The 19063-nt window shown below is 39.5% G+C and overlaps 1 protein-coding gene across 1 annotated transcript; it reads right to left on the reverse strand.

Moving 5' to 3' along the window:
- Positions 1-10342: 10342 nt before the first annotated feature.
- On the reverse strand, positions 10343-17153 carry mymk.S (myomaker, myoblast fusion factor S homeolog). The gene is made up of 5 exons (XM_018233826.2): positions 16926-17153; positions 15372-15486; positions 14029-14177; positions 12997-13113; positions 10343-10910 (listed from the first exon to the last, which is right to left on the reverse strand). The coding sequence occupies exons 1-5, from the start codon at positions 17058-17060 to the stop codon at positions 10764-10766; spliced, it is 663 nt and encodes a 220-aa protein (XP_018089315.1). The 5' UTR covers positions 17061-17153; the 3' UTR covers positions 10343-10763.
- Between the last annotated feature and the right edge of the window lie 1910 nt (positions 17154-19063).

Below are 19063 nucleotides of genomic sequence, written 5' to 3' on the forward strand. Positions count from 1 at the left end.
ATAAGTATGAAGTCCTTTATCATTGCTGCTAATGAGAAGCTGAAACTTTAAGCTGGTGCAATAAGTTCAGTATATGAAATAGGGCATTTTTTAGTCATATGCATTTCTAGGGTTTAGTTCTCCTTTAAAACACCCTAAAAGCATCAATTATCAGTGATGCTTGCTGATAATAAACTGAATAAATCACTTTCTAGAGGAAAGAAACGACTACTCTTTCTAACAGCATCATTAACAATTTTGCTCATTTAACATTTTTCTTTCTCTCTCTCATTCCCAGACCAATGGAAATTTCTCAGTGGGGGGTGGGGAGCACGTGTGTGTGGGGGGGGGGAGCTGAACACAGCCAAAAGAAACAAGATAGAATTACCTTCTACGTTTCATGAACTCCTTGATAGATCACCTCGTTTTCTCTTTACGCCACCTGCAAAAAAAAAAGAAGCATGAATTTTATATAACTAACAGTTGCAACCGTCGTAATGTAGAGACTTGGGGCACCCAAGGACATAGAAGCTGTTCCATAGGTACCTACTATATTACCATTATTATCTTTTATGTAGTGCTGGCAGAGATTATACATCATTCTTCTCAGCCCCTGCCCCAGTGGAGCTTACAGTCTAAGGTCCCTATTACATTCACAAACACACTTTGGCCAATGTCATCTGGAATCACTTAACCTGCCTGTATGTTTTTGTAGTGTGGAAGAAATTGACTTACCCAGGGGAAACCTCTGCAGACACAGGGTGAGAACATGCAAACTCCTTACAGAGACTGGCCCTCAAAGAGACTGGCCCCTGGGCTGTAAAACAGCATTGCATAATACTATGCTACCATGCTACCTGTTATCCAGAATGCTTAGGACCTGGAGTTTTCAAGACAAGGGATCTTTCCGTAATCTGTATCTCCATACCTTCAGTCTCCTATAAATCACTTAAACATGAATTAAACCCAATAGTATTGTTTAACCACCAGTAAGGAATAATGATATGTTAAGGTGACCATAGACTATAAGATCTGCTCATTTTGTTAAGCTGCCAAGTGTGCAGATCTTTCCCTAATAAGTGGGTAGAGGGTACGTGAGCTGTTGGAGCAAGGAGAGCATCAACTAGCTGGTGCGGTCCCAGATCTAATGGAAAATTCAAACCTGCCTAATCAACATCTACCCGGTATTTGACCAGATATTAGTTGGTGGGGCCCATCGGGGGGGGGGGGGGTAACCTTTAGTTGGGATCAAGTACAACGTACTGTTTCATTATTACAGAGAAAAAGGAAACCATTTTTTTTAAATGGAGTCTATAGGAGTTGGGCTTCCCATAGTTTCTGGATAATGGGTTTCCAGATAACTTGTACTATGAGGTTAGTCATCTGTGGAGGTGAGAACATTAGCAAGTAATATTGTGATTATGAAGGGCAGTACATACTGTGAGGGTGGAATAGATATTAGGGGTCAATATGAGTATATGTGGGGATTGAGATGACATTAGGGAGCAATACTGAAGGCGGGTACATGGAAGGACGGAAAGACATTAAGGGGGTAATGCTGAAGAGCAGTGCATACAGTAGGGGTAGGAGAGACATTGGATCAGGCTCAGACAGTCTGTGGGCTCAGGCAAATGCCAGAGGAATGGCTGTAAGATGCCATAGACACTATTTATTGGGCTATTAGGGGCTGTGTGTACTTGAAATGCAGTAGGGGTAGGTAAGACATGAGAGAGTAATTCTGAGGGGCAGTATGTGGGGTTAGACTGGGATGACTTCAAGGGCCTGGCACCCACCACCGTATATGTTTTTACCTCCATTTCCACCTATGATCAGGGAAAGGGGACAGTGCAGGCAGAGGAGCAGGTCAGGGCCTTGAAGGTGTACAGGGCCTGGGTCGGCCCATTACGGCTGGGGCCCACCAGCTTTTTCCCAGGTGGCCCCCCAGCCTAGTCCAACACTGGACATTACAGAACAGCAAATCTTGTGGAGAAAACATTTGGGTAGGCAGGAGTCCCCAAAGTGTGAGGCTGCAGCCACTCAGAAGACTCGCGGCAAAATGCAGGCCCCAGGGTTGGCGGGTTTAAATTTCAAAACCAGCCAAAGCCTATCAAAAACCTAGACACAAAGTAGCCAAAAGCCATTTTAAAAAAAATAGCCCAATTTGTACACTGAAAAATCTGTACAAAAGTACAAATGCACAAGGAGACATCATCACAATCCCAGCCCATAAAGACATACAGATATGTGCATATAAATAAACACATGTATCCCACTATAGTTGTACATACACATGTACATACACACAAAGCAGTGCAACTATCAAACTCTGTCAATTTCGAGATGGGGGCATCAATATGCAGTAAATCTTAAAGGAATACCCTATGTTGCATCCCATAATTTTCATTACCAGACAGGCAGAATTTTGTTTATGTTGGTGCCAGGCAGACAAGCAGCTAAAAATGTTTAATCTGTAGGTCAGACTATTAGGAAAGCACAAAGCAGAGAAGAAGAAATTGCAACTGATATATGGTTGTTAGGGATCAGCTTGCCTTTAAAACCAGGCTAAAGTTTGAATGACTGGCTGGAAGACTACAAGAAAGATAATTGATACCAATAAAAACTCCCGAATTGAGTTGCGTTTTGGTTGCCGGAGTCAGTGTTTCATGCAACTATTTTAACATTTCAAGACCAACTGCAAATTCTACCAGAATAGCACCAGTGCTGTATATGTAGGACTTTATTGAGTTCGGTGTTGCCAAAAATGCAATGGGGGCTATTGCTATTTACCTTATTTTTTTCCTTTTTCCCAGCAGTGGCAATAAGCAGCTATGTGTCTCAGACACGTATGGAACAGAGCCTGGGTTCTACAATACAGAAAATCCCTCTCCCGTTCAGCAGCCAAGTTGTCCACCTGCTAAAAGGTAACCTTTATTAGAAAAGCATTTCCTTAGATGTTTAACATAGAGCTGAGCATGGCGGGAGTGGGGAGTCCATAATACTGTGGCATACGTGGCTTCAGGCAGAGCTGCCAGTAATTTAGTTTTTATTACTTCTCAATAGACTAATAAATTCACTAACATCGTGAAGGAATGGCAGGTGCGGGAGCTGTGCACGTGTTACCCAATCTCCAGCTTCCTGGCGGTCTCTCTTGTTTTTTAGGGCAGGGTATTAGTAATTCCCCTGCCCTAAAAAAACCCCCAAAAACGGACAGATGTTGTCACCTTTCTGCGCTTCCCCTTCAGCACATGTGCAATCTTTGTTAACTAGACTAGTCTGAACCTATTTCGGTAATTCTGGGTCTGAGGCCAGTTGCACACTGATGCTTATGGTCCAAAAAAATCCTTTAACGAACAGTAACACCACAAATATGAAAGTGTTTTAAAGTAATTACCATACAATATACTGTTATCATGCACTGGTAAAAGCTGTGTGTTTGCTTCAGATAGACTACAGGTATGGGACCTTTTATCAAGAATGCTCAGGACCTGGGGCTTTCCGGATAACAGATCTTTTTGTAATTTGGATCTTCATACCTTAAGTCTACGAGAAAACATGTAAACATTTAATAAACCTGATCGGTTGGTTCTACTTTCAACAAGGATTAATTATATCTAAGTTGGGATCAAGTACAAGATACTTTTTTATTATTACAGAGAAAAAGGAACTTTTTAAACTTTTAAAAAATTTGGATTAGTTGGATAAAAAAGAGTCTATGGGACCTATGACCTTTCCATAATTCGTAACTTTCTGGATAATGGGTTACGGATAACGGATCCCATACCTGTACTATAATTTATATACGGTAAACAAGAAGCTGTGTAGCCATGGAGGCAGCCATTCAAGCTGGAAAAAATGAGAAAAGGCACAGGTTGAATAATAGATAAGCCCTGTAGAAACAGTTGTGTTTTATATGTTATCTTCTATGTATCCTGTGCCTTGTTTATATAAACTATAGTAGTACGTATCTGTTATCTACTGTATATCCTGTACTTGAATGGCTGCCCCCATGGCTACACAGCAGCTTGTTTATATAAACTATAGTAGTACTTAACTGTTATCTAAAGTGTATCCTGTGCTAGAATGGCTGCCCCCATAGCTACACAGCAGCTTGTTTATATAAACTATAGTCAGGGTCGGACTGGGTTGCCAGGGGCCCACCAGAAAACCTTAGACCTTGGGCCCACTTTCCAAACTATTATTCCTCTTCTCCTCACTTAACCTCTTTATTCTACTAGTCTTTTATATCTACTTACTATACTCTATTCTTCCAATATTAATCCTCTTTTTTCCCATAATGAAATAGAATAACCATGAAATAGGCTAAATGGTTAAAAGCAAGAGGCCCACTGACACCTGGGCCCACCCGGAATTTCCCTGGTATCCTGGTGGGCCAGTCCGACATTGACTACAGTAGTACTTATCTGTTATCTACTGTGTATCCTGTGCTTGAATGGCTGCCCCCATGGCTACACAGCAGCTTGTTTATATAAACTATAGAAGTTTTTCTGAGGTGCAGAGCGACAATACATATATAGGTATGGGACCTGTTATCCGAAATTCTCGGGACCTGGGGGTTTCCAGATAATGTATATTTCTTTAATTTGGATCTTCATACCTTTAGTCTACTAGAAAATCAAGTACACATTAAATAAACCCAACAGGCTGGTTTTGCTTCCAATGTGGATTAATTATATATTAGTTGGGATCGAGTACAAGCGACTGTTTTATTATTTGGATAAAATGCAGTCTTGAGCTTTCTGGATAACGGTTTTCCGGATAATAGATCCTATGCCTGTAATTACTTTTAGTTTTTGGTGTTGCTGTTCCTTTAATCATTGCTACCTATTCAGTGAATTAGAGTTAATGAGGGAATTGTCCCCTCTATGTAACGGACAGTCTGTCAGTTACTTCTTTAAACCAGACAAAAACTCATTTTATAGCCCAGTTTGCCTTGACCGGTGTAAGAAGTTAATGATAGTTACAGTGGTGTAACATGTAGACCAGGCCCCAAACTAGCAAGTGGCTACCCACTTGATAGTTTGCAGCTGGTGGCAATCTTAAGGTGGTGGTTCACCTTTAAGGTAACTTTTATTATGTTATAAAATGACCAGTTCTAAGCAACTTTTCAATTGGTTTTCATTATTCATTTTTTTATAGTTTTATAGTTATTAGCCTTTTTGTTCAGATTGCCTAAAATGCAAATTGAAGATCTGCTGAAATAAAAAGCTAAATAATTTAACCCCTTTAATATGGCACAACAGAGTGGCTGCAACAGACCCTGCTGTCCAAGACTCCCAGGGTTGCAGGATCTGCTCTATGGTAGTTACGCCACTGGCAAGTTACCATGAAAACAAACTAGGTTGTTAAAGGTATACTCCGCTTGGTGTTTCCAGGAGATTGAGTGATTTTATTTTTCAGTTCCAGGTGTAGTAAGCATGATAACATGGGGAGCAGACAAATACAAGAAGTTCTCTGCAATCAACCCATAAACAATATATTTAAGAGACTGTGACATTTTGAGCCTTATGCTACTAAAAAATGCCTTACCCTTTAAACAAAACAGGGACTGTTTGTCCATATATTGCAATATATTTAAGCTGGCCAACTAAGTCAAAGTCATCCCATATCTGGCCAGTCCTATGCTCAATTTTCCTGATTCATTAAGAATTCTATTGCTTCATTATACATTTTACACAGGGACTTAGTTTTACCTGCAACTTTCTTGCTGCTTTCAAGGTTAAAACTTCCAAACTTGGTTGAGCAGTCAGTCTCTGACATTGAAGAAGGGAAAGTGGCAGCTGAGACTCTTTTTTTTTTCTTGGTCTGCAAACTGCATTGTGTTTGTCAGACATGAGCCAGGATTCCCAGCCAAGCTTAACAAGCACTTTTCATTCCTATTAAAAAGTCTGTTACACACAATGGCACGTTCTGTAAATGCTGTTTTTTTAATCCGTTTTGTGTACAGTGACAACTTAAATATTGATGACATAAAAGATAAAGTATGACTTGGCCAACTCACTGGGAAATATTTTATAATGTTTTAATTTGCGCTCTTTATCCGATTCATTTTAAAGACTATCACAAAATAATGTTGTTATATAGATTTCCAGCTTAATGTTATGGCAGTTTCTCACAGCCCTGACGTGAATGCAAATTTTCTTTAGGTCTGTAAGAAACAAAACCGACTCCCCATAAAAGAAGCCTGCTGTTGTGTGTCAATCCAACCCTCACCTTTATCAGCAGGCCCTTTCCAACTACATTCACCGCATGCCAGTGTTGCAGTATTTTACAGTTCTGCTGGGAACACTTTGTGCATGTACAAGCAAAGAAGCAAAAAATGTACCCAGTTTCTCTGCCCACAGGTTTGGAGCCAACTACAGGGACGGATGCCTTAAATGTAATCAGTTGGCTGTGCCTTGAAGCTTGCAAAGCAGTCCCACCATAGATTTAATATTTTGTAGGTCATTTTTTGAGCGGGAATGTAGTTAAAATCTGTTGATTTTCTTTCCTTTGAAGTTCCTTTCCGACAATTTTTTTCATTTTGGATACCGACGACTAAAACACAGGCAAACTTGAAAGGCACTACTAATTGTAAGGGGATTTGTTAGAAACTACAATATGTTTACTTGTTTACCTACATGGAATCTATTTTTCCAATCAAGATATGTCTAAAAATTGCAGTAGAGCCACTTCTTGAGCTCAGGAGCAGTTTGATGCATGAAGTGATAATGAGAATGAGGGATTAGTCTCACTTTAGAATTGGGAATTTTGACCAGGGAAAGGACACAGTAGGCTGAAACATTCAAATACTGCCTCAGCACACAGACTGGTGAAACATCCAGGGTTGGACTGGGCCACGGACACATGGCAAAAACCCGATGGGCCCAGCCCTAAAAGGTCCAGGTCTCCTGCACTCCTTTTCTTATTCCCCCCGACTGATCAAAATGGCGCGCAAGCAGGTACTTGCTGGTTGCAGGGGCAAGGGGGGGGTAAAGAAGGACAGGGGGGATATGCTGGGGCAGGTGGCTTGAAGGTTTTTGCGGCTGGGCTGATGGCCTGTGGGGGAGTGGTGGGGTTCACTGATGTGGCAGCCCCAGATCCCCCCAGTCTGACGCTGGTCACATCTTAGACATATCTATATTTTCCTCGACAAGAAACACTGTAAAAAGTAACTTGTGCTAAATCTACCATTGTGTATTTGCTCCTCCTTTTCATGTTAAGTGTATTAGGCCCAAAACTTTGGAGAAGCTTTATGAACCCTTGAGGTTCGGGTTGGGTTTTTCAAAAAATCAAGGTATTTGCCAAAAATAAAAGGCTTGCCAGGTTTTGCAATTGATTTTTTTTAACCCAAGCTTATTACAAAAACGGCAATTGAATTCCAAAACAGTATATTAAACTTTTGCTCCTTTATTAAAATCGCATAATACAAAATATAGAAATAAAATTATACAAAAAGTGTTAATAAACATTCACATCTAAGCAAAGCATCAGATTATTCAAAACTGAATCAGCGTTCACTGTGTTTGAAATGAAACCATGCATCTTTAGCTTAGGAGTTCAGTGCCTGAGGGTCAAAAATAAACAGTAATCAAAATATACAGAAGTAAAGCTGGATGGAAACAGGGGTGCTGTGATCTGGCATGCAGAGTTGCATTGCTCCTACTGTCATTTAAGTACAACATTGTAAAATGTATGCATTTATATAGGAAGTGAAAGGAAAATTGTGGCATCACATTTCATTGAATTTGACTTAATGAATGATCTCAGTATCGATTGGAATCCTCTGTACATATTAACTAATATAAGAATTTTTATAGATACTAAGGGGCACATTTACTAAGGGTCGAATATCGAGGGTTAATAAACCCTCAAATTCAACTCTCGAAGTTAAATCCTACGAATTTAAATATCGAATTCGAAGGATTTACCGCAAATCCTACGATCGAAGGATTTTAATCGATCGATCAAAGGATTTTCCTCTGATGCAAAAAACCTTAGAAAAGTAATGGAGAAGGTCGCCATAGGCTAACATTGTACCTCGGTAGGTTTAAACTACCAAAGTATGTAGTCAAAGTTTTTTTTTTAAAGAGACAGTACTTTGACTATCGAATGGTCGAATAGTCGAACGATTTTTAGTTCGAAATGTTCAAATCAAAGTCGAAGGTCGTAGTAGCCTATTCGATGGTCAAAGTACCCAAAAAAAATACTTCGAAATTCGACGTTTTTTTACTTCGAATCTTTCACCCGAGCTTAGTAAATGTGCTCCTTAATCTGAATAGCAGACAAGGCATTGGTAATGGCACCCAGGGTGTTCTGACAACTGCACAATGGGCAAAACTATGTTTTCATTACAGACAAATGGTATTGGTGTAAACTGACCATAAGAATTGCATTATTAAACACAAATTTGGATGGAGCAAATGAAAAAGTATGTTCTGGCCATTTGTTCTGTTTAGAGTCCTGCGCAGGTCCATTTTTTGGGACCTGTACCCAACCCGTACCCGCAACCTGCAATCCGCAACCCGAACCCGCAACCCGCATTCTTACCCGCTTGGACCCGCTACCCAACCTGCAAGTACCTTATCCGCAACCCGGACCCGCGACCTGTTGACCATCAAGAATCAGGAAGTGCTGTCATTGTAACCCGGAAGTGACATCATCGGAAGTAGTTGTGATCAGAAAAAAAAAGAGTAAAACAGGAATTGCTGTCATTGTAAACCTGAAGTGACGTCATCGGAAGTAGACGTGGCCAGAAAAAAGGAGTAAATATAGCTATGGAGAAGACCCACGGCCCAACCTGCGACCTCACAGAACCGCAGACCCACGTCTATACCCACACCTGGAACTTCTATCTGGAACCCGCAGGGTACCGCAGGTTTTTGCGGGTCACCCGCGGGTACCCGACCCGCTGCAGGACTCTAGTTTTGTTGTATGGTAGTTACTCAACTGTTTTGGGCACTGTGACACCCGTATAAGAGGTGATTTTGCACAACCTCATGTGCCAGTAATCTTAGGGGGTTATTTTCTAAACAACGAATGCAAAAATCCCAAAAAAGTTTGATTTTTTTTTTTTAATAAAATCTGACTTTTAAAAAAATATTTTTTTTGGAATTTATTAAAACCCAAGGATGGAAAAGTCAGAATCAGAAAATCCGTCATCTCAGACCTGTTGAGGTTGTATATATGTCAATAGGAGAAGTCCCAATGATTTTTTGATGTGCACTTGGTTTTGTGCAATACCCCGAAGTTTTCAGGCAAAAAGCATAAGAAATCGGGTTTTTGAGTGAAAAAAATAAAAAAATCATAAAAATCTGATTTTTTTCCCGCAAAGCAAAATTTGGGGAAATTGTATTAATAAATAAGTGTAAAAACCAGAGCAGATTTGATTGGAGTTTGTAGCAGAAAATGTTGGACTTTGATAAATAACCCTCTAAAAGTTCTAAAATATCATCACTCCTGAAAGGCGAAAATTTTTCACTTTGTCTACCCTGTGATGCTGGAACAGAGGAAAATCTTTGGATTTGGTTCCAGTTGGCCAGAGGAAAATTTCTCAGCTCTCTGCGTAGGCTCTATCGTGTCATATTTATCAAAAACTAAATAAAATTTTATTTTCAAGCTTTGATAAATTTGTCCCTTAAAATCCTATACAAGTGAATACAGAGCAGAACTCTATTTTTACACTTGATAACGCTTGGCCACAAACAGCAAACCATCTGCTTTCCTCAACCTGTGTCTTACACTGAGAGGAAATCAGAGCAAAAATGCATACTTTCATGTTTCCACCTGATATCCATCAATGGAACTAAAAAAAAAAAAGTGCATCCACTTTTCTCAACATATGTACAAAACCTAGGCAGAGGCCGTTAGCCTGGCCATAGATACAAAGATCAAGTGCACAAAATGAAGGTTCGTACCATTTTTGGATTGTGTGTGGAGTGTCTAGACATTTTTCATACTATGACAATGGGTCGTTTATTCGATTGGACAGGAAAATTTCGGTTGGCTACCGATAATATCTCCTCATTGTATTGCCTATCTGACGATATCACTGGGCGACTGTCACTACTATTTGTCGGACATGACTTTTGTACGGTTGCTGTCTGTAAGTTAATGGCCAGGACATCGTCTGATTTGTTGTTTTTACTACTTTATTCATTCTGAATAGTTAGTTATAGGTCGGGAGATTGAAACGCACAATCATTCGTTGGACATAGGATAAAATCTGCACATCTGTGGCCTGCTTGAATCTTTCTAGAAAGCTTGGGATTTAGTTCTTTGTATGACTTGTTGCCCATTCTCTGTATATATTATTTCATGCCTATATGATCTGCTAAAAGTTTGGTACACATTAAATTCTGTAACCTTTCAAAATCATTCCTTTTTTATTTATATAGTAGTTTCTGTGCTTTGCCAGCATTTAACATGAACGAACGAAGAAAGCTCTTACTAATAACATTATCAGGAGAAAGTAGAAACTTCTTGGTTGAAATTAACATTTTCAAGAAAACAGAGAGACTGGAATTTAGGTACATCATGAGATAAGCCTCTAGGTAAGGTCAACATGAATCTTTTGCCTATATTCTGGGTTATCCACCTTGTGAATAAAAACCCCTGTGACATACAGTACCTTTTGTTTTTTGCTGAAATGGACCTGAAAATCTTGTCTGTTGGAAGTGCATGTTGATTAGGGACAAATCAGGCTTAGTTTGAGCATAAATGCCAGTGTTCCTATTTCTTTTAAGTATCACGTTTATTCACATCCATATCGATCAAGTTCTTTCCATTTATATACAGCAGCAGAATGTGGAACAGTTCATTTTGGCAGGGTCACCCCCATTACCTGCTTTCTTGTTGACTTTGGGAAGCAGCAGCACGAAGGACATTGACAAAGCGCAATGGTAAAAGCTGTGTACATATGTGTAATCCCATTCCTAAGAAAAATAAAAGTAGTTTATATGTAGTGATACAGTTTCTCACCTTTCAGCTTTTTGGCTTTTGAAAATGTAAATTGGACAGTTACGTATATTCTTTGTGAGCCAAAGTTTTAATTTTGGGTTTATATGCCCTTTGGAAATTTGGATGTGTATTTGTGGGGCAATGTAGTAACCTAGGAGTGCAAAATAGACTCTTAGGGGCCGATTCACTAACTTCGAGTGAAGGATTCGAAGTAAAAAAACTTCGAATTTCGAAGTGTTTTTTGGGCTACTTCGACCATCGAATGGGCTACTACGACCTTCCACTACGACTACGACTTTGAATCAAACTATTCGAAGTAAAAATCGTTCGACCATTCGATAGTCGAAGTACTGTCTCTTTAAGAAAAAACTTCGACCCCCTAGTTCGCCATCTAAAAGCTACCAAACTCAATGTTCATAAGTTTTTTTGATCGAAGGATATTCCTTCGATCGTTGGATTAAAATCCTTCGAATCGCACTATTTGCGCTAAAATCCTTCGACTTCGATATTCGAAGTCGAAGGATTTTAATTCCCAGTCGAATATCTAGGGTTAATTAACCCTCGATATTCGACTCTTTGTGAATCGGCCCCTTAATCATGAACATGGACAACATTTTATAGTCAACACAAACCTTTACCAGAGAGCTATGGTTTTTTTTGTCTTACCCAGAACAAATAATCTAAAATAGAGGCATTTATGGATTAATCAATGTGCCCGACCAGCGGTTGCATACGTTTAGGCACATTTTCCAGCATATAGACATTTTGTGGTTTGCTAAACATGCCCCGAGGTGTTTTGAGAAACAGTTTAGTAAGTCACCACTAGAATATTTCATCTTACAACAATTACCAGGCTTCCCAAAACCTCAGCGCTCTGTAATTAATTCAACTACAGCTGCTATAAAAATAATGATAATGATCCTTATGCCAAACTGTCTCTGAATCTCGATTTATTGTGATACTTACTCACAGAAGGCTGCAATAGCTTAGCACATGCAGTAAAACCGTAATGGCATTTATTGTTCTAGAATATCCCAGTTGCTTCTCATTGCCTCAAAATACCCACTCGCTCAATTTGGAAAAAAAAAGTCGATTCCAGAATACTCAAGCGTTGTCCGCAAAGTCTAAAATATCATTTTGGGGCGTTTATGATTTAACGTGTCTGCTGCATTATTCTACGTATTTGTATAATGTCCCAGAAAATTCGGCATGGAAAATAGCACACGATTGCACAAACAAGGGGAAAGAAAATGACCTCATGTCTCATTTCCTGACTTTTCTAATAAAGGAAGCAGCATCCAGTCGGACCAAAAGCATCATTTTTGAATGGCGCGGTTGTTGTCGTGGTTCCATTATGCCCAGAGAACTCACCGGGCTTGTCTCATCCTCTGCAGGATGCCTCAAATGGGCTAGACAGCAATGGGAAGTAATCACTCCCTCCCAGTTCCTCAAGGCGTAATGTTAGCCAAAACATAGAGTACAGGCATTATTTGAGTCAATGTTTGACATTCACAGACCTAATAATTTTGCCCATTTAGGTACGAACCTTTAATTTCCAGATGTTATTTGTCACATGGATGTCAAATCTTCCTGCAGAAATACCCTACAGGTTCTTAATTGCACAGAACCGCCTGGATGAGTATAACACACACAGACTGTGTTGTTTCAATTGGCCCATTCTGCCGTTTAATACCAGTGATGTCAAAATTGGGCACGACCATTAGGATGTAATGCTGACGGCCTGGGCAGCCCCCTAGTGTGTGATGATTGCAATGCCAGCGACACAGTGACTGGTTTAAACGAATACAGAACTGTTACCTTGAATAAAGACTGCATTCAACGGCAGTTTTAGGTAGGAAGCATGGGGGCACATCTAACATAGCAACGCAAGATGGAATCAGTAGCGCAGGACAACGTCAGAATGACAAGATGGCGACTGCCTACATTTTATATCAGTGCCAGCCAACCTGCAGCACTTTGGTTGTTGGAGTTCATTTCCCAGCTGCAGTGCATCAGGGCTGAACCTCCAACTGGGTTAAAATATATTTTGAAAGAAAATACCTCAAAAAAGAATCGTAGCATCAAAGCCAGTGCCCCAAAACAGAATCCTGGTCCAATCTGCTGAGTATATACGCTTTTATCTGGATATAGTTTCTTTGTCTCTTTCATTTTGGTGAGCTGAAAAGCAGAAGAAGGCAAAGTCATTAGGTATCTTTACAATTCTGTATTTTATAGTAGTTTCCTCTTAGTGGGGCTTATTTATAAAAAAAAAGGGGTTTTAAAGGAGAACTAAAGCTTAACTAAAGAAGTAGCTAGAAATGTTGTACATTATGTTTTGTGCTTCTATACCAGCCCAAGGCAACCACAGCCCTTTAGCAGTAAAGATCTGTGTCTCCAAAGATGCCCCAGTAGCTACCCATCTTCTTTTCTGCTGATTCAATGCACATGCTCTGTGCTGTTGTCACTTACTGAGCTTAGGGACCCACTCACAATATACAGTACACATAGAATATAAATGCCACAATATAAGGCTGATTAGTAATTAATACAGATAATTACTACATGGCAGCAGAATTTAATAATCAGCCCTGTAGCATCATCTTATATCACAGATCAACCTCATTTTCTGCTTGGTAATTTGCGACAACCCCTAAGCTGAGCTTCTCAACAGCTGCTCAGAGCCCACCAAACATGTGAATGTCACAGACACTTTCCAAGATGGTGACCCCCTGTGACAAGTGTGAAGTCTTGGATCATTGCTGCTATTGACAAGCTGAAAGGTTAGGCTGGTACAATAAGATCAGTATACAAAATATGGCATTTGTAGCCATATTAATTTTTAGGGTTTAGTTCTCCTTTAATTTACAGAGCTGTCATGCAGTTGTGCCCCCCTTGCCTCCTGCTAGATCAAATCCTTTGCACTATATGGGGTCCAGGTTTAATGAATGGATAGCCAGAGCAATGTTCATAGCTTTCTGCCCAGTCCCGTCAGGACAAACTTTTTGGATACCCTCACAGCAGCACATCAAGAAGACAACAGCCTATGTTAAAAAATGTATTTGTTTCTAAATGTTATTTTTTGGTTTAGCCTACCCATTTGATTGTGATCATAAGCACAGCAGTCCCAATGGGGCCAGAGTAGACCCCATAGCCCCAGCGATCCTGGTAGATCCTTACTGCAATGGTGAGAACTCCAAACATCACCAGGGTGGACCTTTTGGGTTCATCAAAATCAGCCAGTGCTGCGGGGAAAGTAAATCCTTGTTATTGCCACTCAAGAGTACAGTAGTACCTACATTTCGGTGTAACTGCTCAGTGACTACTTTCACATACCTTTACTATAATTCTTTGCTTTCTAAAACCCAAAGCAATCTGCACATTTTACACTAGCCTGACGCATATACAGCAGATATCAATTTCATGTAATTCGAATAATAATCTTCCCAGTACAATCCTTCAGCCTACTGTCGTTACTTTCCCCTCTTCTGCTATTTGTACTTAAAATGTAAGTTATTGTATATTGTATCAGGAACATGGATCAGATTCTCTTGTCCTTCATATAGAGTATATATATTTATCCATCCCCCAAATCCCTCTTCTCCTTATGGGGACTTGTTGTGCCTGTTAAAACCCTTTCTTAAATATAGGAAAAAATAAACTTTAAAAATGCTCTCAGACCCCCCCCCACACACACACATGTGAACATGGTCTTGATAAAGGTCTTAGAGTTAAACCGAAATGTTGGCCGGTTCTTTTAATGTAAACCAATAAACATGGAGTTTTAGTTTTTTGCAAAATCCCGGAGTGCATCTTCTTCTTCTTTGCAATGTGGATAATGCAGCCATTGAAGGTAGCACCCGGGTAATTCATACCCGTTCAATGTGTACTCATATCTACACATTGAACGGTGTGCGTTAGGACTTTGATCTGTATATATATATATATATATATATATATATATATATATATATATATATATATGCTGAAGGGATACCAGCACTCACGTGAAAAAAAAAAAACGTCAATGCCTGGGTGCAAAAACAGAGCAAAAATGTAAGCTGGGAGAAAGTCTCGCACTCACCGGACTTAAAAATCATTAAACATTTTATTGTTTCATAGAGGAAAAAACTGACGTTTCGCTGATGTCAGCAATTTTTTTTATCCTTGATAAAGGCCCTAATTGGGGCCGGAACATTGGAAATGCATCAAAGAATAAAATAACACTGTTTTATTCACTGAAAATGGTGTGTGAGTCCTTCTATCTTCATATATATATATATATATATATATATATATATATATATATATATATATATATATATATATATATATATATATATATATATATATATATATATAGTATTGTGCACCAAATAAAACCAGGGCTTTCAATCCAGACACATGACTTCTTCTTAGAACCTTTGATTGCCACTCACCTATTAAAGACACCCACATGGAGAGGACTGTGCCATAAATATTGAAGTACTCCAGGATATCATATCTCATAAAGCACAGGAAAGACAAGCCAGGCCCTTCACAAGCGTGAAAGATCTGTAATGAAAGAAAGTGGGTTTGTGGAAAACCTGTCCAGCAATGAAAGAGTGGTGGGACATTTGTGTACTTTAGGAATTCCCTGAAGGGGTCGAGGGGGGAATGATGACATGGCCGGCACTGTGAAGAGTAACCCACAGCTGACAAGCCACAGAGGCACGCTTACATAACATACTGTATATCAGATTAAAGAAACAGACCCTGCACAGCTGTTTTCTCCTCATTTGGCCTTAACTCTTGTCAGTGGTGCCAGACTGATTGGAGATAAGATTGCTAACATTGCCATGTACTGCCATGTAACGTTTGGTAGATTTATTTACAAAAAAAAAAATTTGGATACATATAATCTATATATTTTTTTTACAATAAACAACAGAACCAAACATGCATCTGATTTGTCTTTTGTACACTTAGAGGCCCATTTATTGAAGCTCAAAGTTTAGCGCCATTGGAGCTTTTTGAAACCACCATTAAACTCTATTCCTCTAAAACCATGAATGTCATGAAAGTTATTAAAAGCTTCTAATACAGAAATGATAAACTGAAAAAAGTGCTGAATGGTCCAAAAAAAATGAATTTCTCTAAAACCTCTAAAAATGTTGAGTTATTTGGACGACAAATGGAAAAAAAAATCTGAAAACCCCTAAAAGTCCATCTCCCTTGAAATCTATGGGACCTCAACTGCTTTTATTTGGAGAAGTTTTGTGTTAGACCACGGGTCCCCAACTTTTTTTTTACCCACTCTGGCAGTGCAAATGGTTTTTATGCAGCTAAACCTTGATTTGAAAGAATTCAAAAATAACCACCTGCTTCGAGGCCACTGGGAGAAACATCCAAGGGGTTGGAGAGCAACATGTTGCTCATGAGCCACTGGTTGGGGTTCACTGTGTTTTAACATTTAACAAATTTAGAATTTTTAAAGTTTTAGAGAAGTTTAAAAAATATGAATTTGTGAAAAAAAGGAAATCCAAGTGTTCATAAAAAGGCCCCTTATTGCAGATGATGCTTGAGTTGGCTACAAGCAGGCAGATAACTGCAAATTCTCACCAAGCTCATCCATCCATCTGAGTTTTGGCCGAATTGAATCAACTGCAGATACGATCTTCTCAAATTCTGATTCTGTTGATTCTGTTTATATCAAAATTTAAAGCTGGGAAATCTGTTTAGCTGATGAAAGTGTTGTTGAAGCATGGTGCTGGCCAGAAGGCTTGATCGGGGACCTTACAGGCCAGTTGGACCTTATATTTCTTGCTCTACACGGTGTGACATATGAGGCATCCTTCCAATCATCTGGTAATCAAATAGTGACTTACTATACTTATAAATAAACCCAACCAATGGATGTTAGACAGCACTGACTGGGGCCAAAAGACTGATAACAACTTCCAGGTTAAGTATGTCAACTTCAAAAAGGAAAGTAATATACATCATTTACTTACTGCAATGAAGAACATTGTGAAAAAATAGACCATAGCTTCCATGTGAAACTTCCTCTTGGCAGCTATGCTGATGGTTGGCAGAAATGCCAGGCTGCTGATTGTTGGTAGCAATAGCTTGGCCACTATAGAACCCATTTGGAAAGACAAGAAGAACCTTTAATGAGGGAGGTTTAGCTGCTGTTGCTGTTGCTGCTGAGTGTTCCGACTGCAGTTTGTTCACTGTGAAGCACAGCTGGGCTAAGTTAAATGGCCAACACAGGGATCTGTGCTATGTAATGAGGCAACAGGTGGCAGAGAAGGGTGCAGCTTGGCATAACAGCTGATTCGGTCTATTTAAATGGTTGGCCTCTGCATCTGGTCCTCCTGTGTCACTGGGATTTGCACTCTATTGTACAGACATATCTTAAACCAACTGTTGATATGACAGCATTATATGATTTTTGGCTGGACTGGAGAGGAAATCAAATGAGTGTGTGAGTGAAGAATTGTATAAATGAAGTGTTTTTATTGGGCAGTTGTTGGATAACAATAACCTCTGTGGTTATAGATAGCCTTTTGGGGTTTTTTTTGTTGTTGTCCTTTTACTGTTGGATTTTCAGACCTTAAAACCCAGGATAATAAAAGTATTGCTTATAACTTTGTACATTAAACACACATGCCATGAAGGTATCCCAAGACAGTTTGAGGAGAACTAAATTGTGTTTCCATGATCTGTACCAGCGCAAGGCAACCATCGCCCTTAGGCAGGGAAGATATGTGCCTTGAAGATGCCCCAGTGGCTCCTCTTTTCCCTCTTCCTTATCCTTTTTTCTTGATTCACAGCACATTATTTGGGCTGCTGTCAATTACTTAAGTTCTCCTTTGAGTGCTTATTATTTACTAGAAGGGTACCAGGTGCAATGAGCATAATGATTTGATGAATCCCAGTAAACTCTTGTAGCTGTGACACTCACTGCCACTATTGATTTATGCCTCAAGGTAGAGCTAAGGAGACAGTTCCCCCTTAACCGCTCAACGCAGACTAATGCTTCAACAAAAATCCTTTATCTGTTGGTCCCAAACCAAGGATGGATTGTCATCTTATCATCAGGTGGGCCATGATTAAATCATACTATGATATCAGTACTGTAATTTTGGATAAAAAAAAATCCAAAGATGATTCATATATATAAATCCGAATCCGAATCATATATCTCTTCAGGAGGAAACTGCAATATTGCAGGCCTCTATTACTGTATATAACACTCTGTATGTTATAAGAACAGACGATGGTACTGTTGTGTTGAGGCCCAAGACCACGCTGAAGTCACTCTTAGCCAAGGTAAGTAAGATGGCTCCTAGACTAGTCATATATATATAACCTGCCTCCAACACCAGTACTGCAGTGTGCAGTCAGTGGTTTATTATTGGAATAAAACCAGTATGTTTCAAGTAGGTTCTTTTGCAAATAAGCACAAACCAGGTGGATTTAGTCTCCTGATTCTATAGGGTTAGAAAAGGTGGGCTAACTGAAGGCAAAGTGAGGATGGACTGGCTCCCCTAAATGGTTACACTCTGAGAAATTAGATCAATTATTGATTTAGAGGTACAGTGAAGGTGGACAAGTTCTGCTCAATAAATAGGACCGGACAAAGTGGATCACCCAGTTTAAATATATAGGTACAGGGAGTCAGACTGGTGCCACCCTCGGAACAGGCACTTTAATGGAACATAACTGTGGTGTTTATACAAGTGGCCTGTAGATGTCACTGTGCTCAGACATATTGTGAATACTTCCCGGACAGCTTAAAAGTCAAAGTTACTGTTATGTAATGGCTGCATGAGAGCCTGCTAATAAATCACTGTTATAATCTACTAATCCTCGGCTAGCCAAACCATAACAATAACTTAATGTATTGCTGCATTATTTTTGATGGTATCTCCCAAGTAATTTGCAAGATAGACTCTTGAAATGTTCAGCTGTACCATGTGGCATTTTATTCACTATTACTAAGCAATGACTGTTGTGACTCAATAAGATAAGTATGGTGTGATTGTTGAAGTTTCTTCAGCTGCTCTCAGTTAAGAGTTTTTATTTCTGCAACTCTTGTGTGTGTCATTATATGTCTTAATAGGGTGTGCAGATCAGTGGTTGTAGT

Source organism: Xenopus laevis, chromosome 8S (assembly GCF_017654675.1).
Source record: "Xenopus laevis strain J_2021 chromosome 8S, Xenopus_laevis_v10.1, whole genome shotgun sequence".
Lineage (NCBI taxonomy): Eukaryota > Metazoa > Chordata > Amphibia > Anura > Pipidae > Xenopus > Xenopus laevis.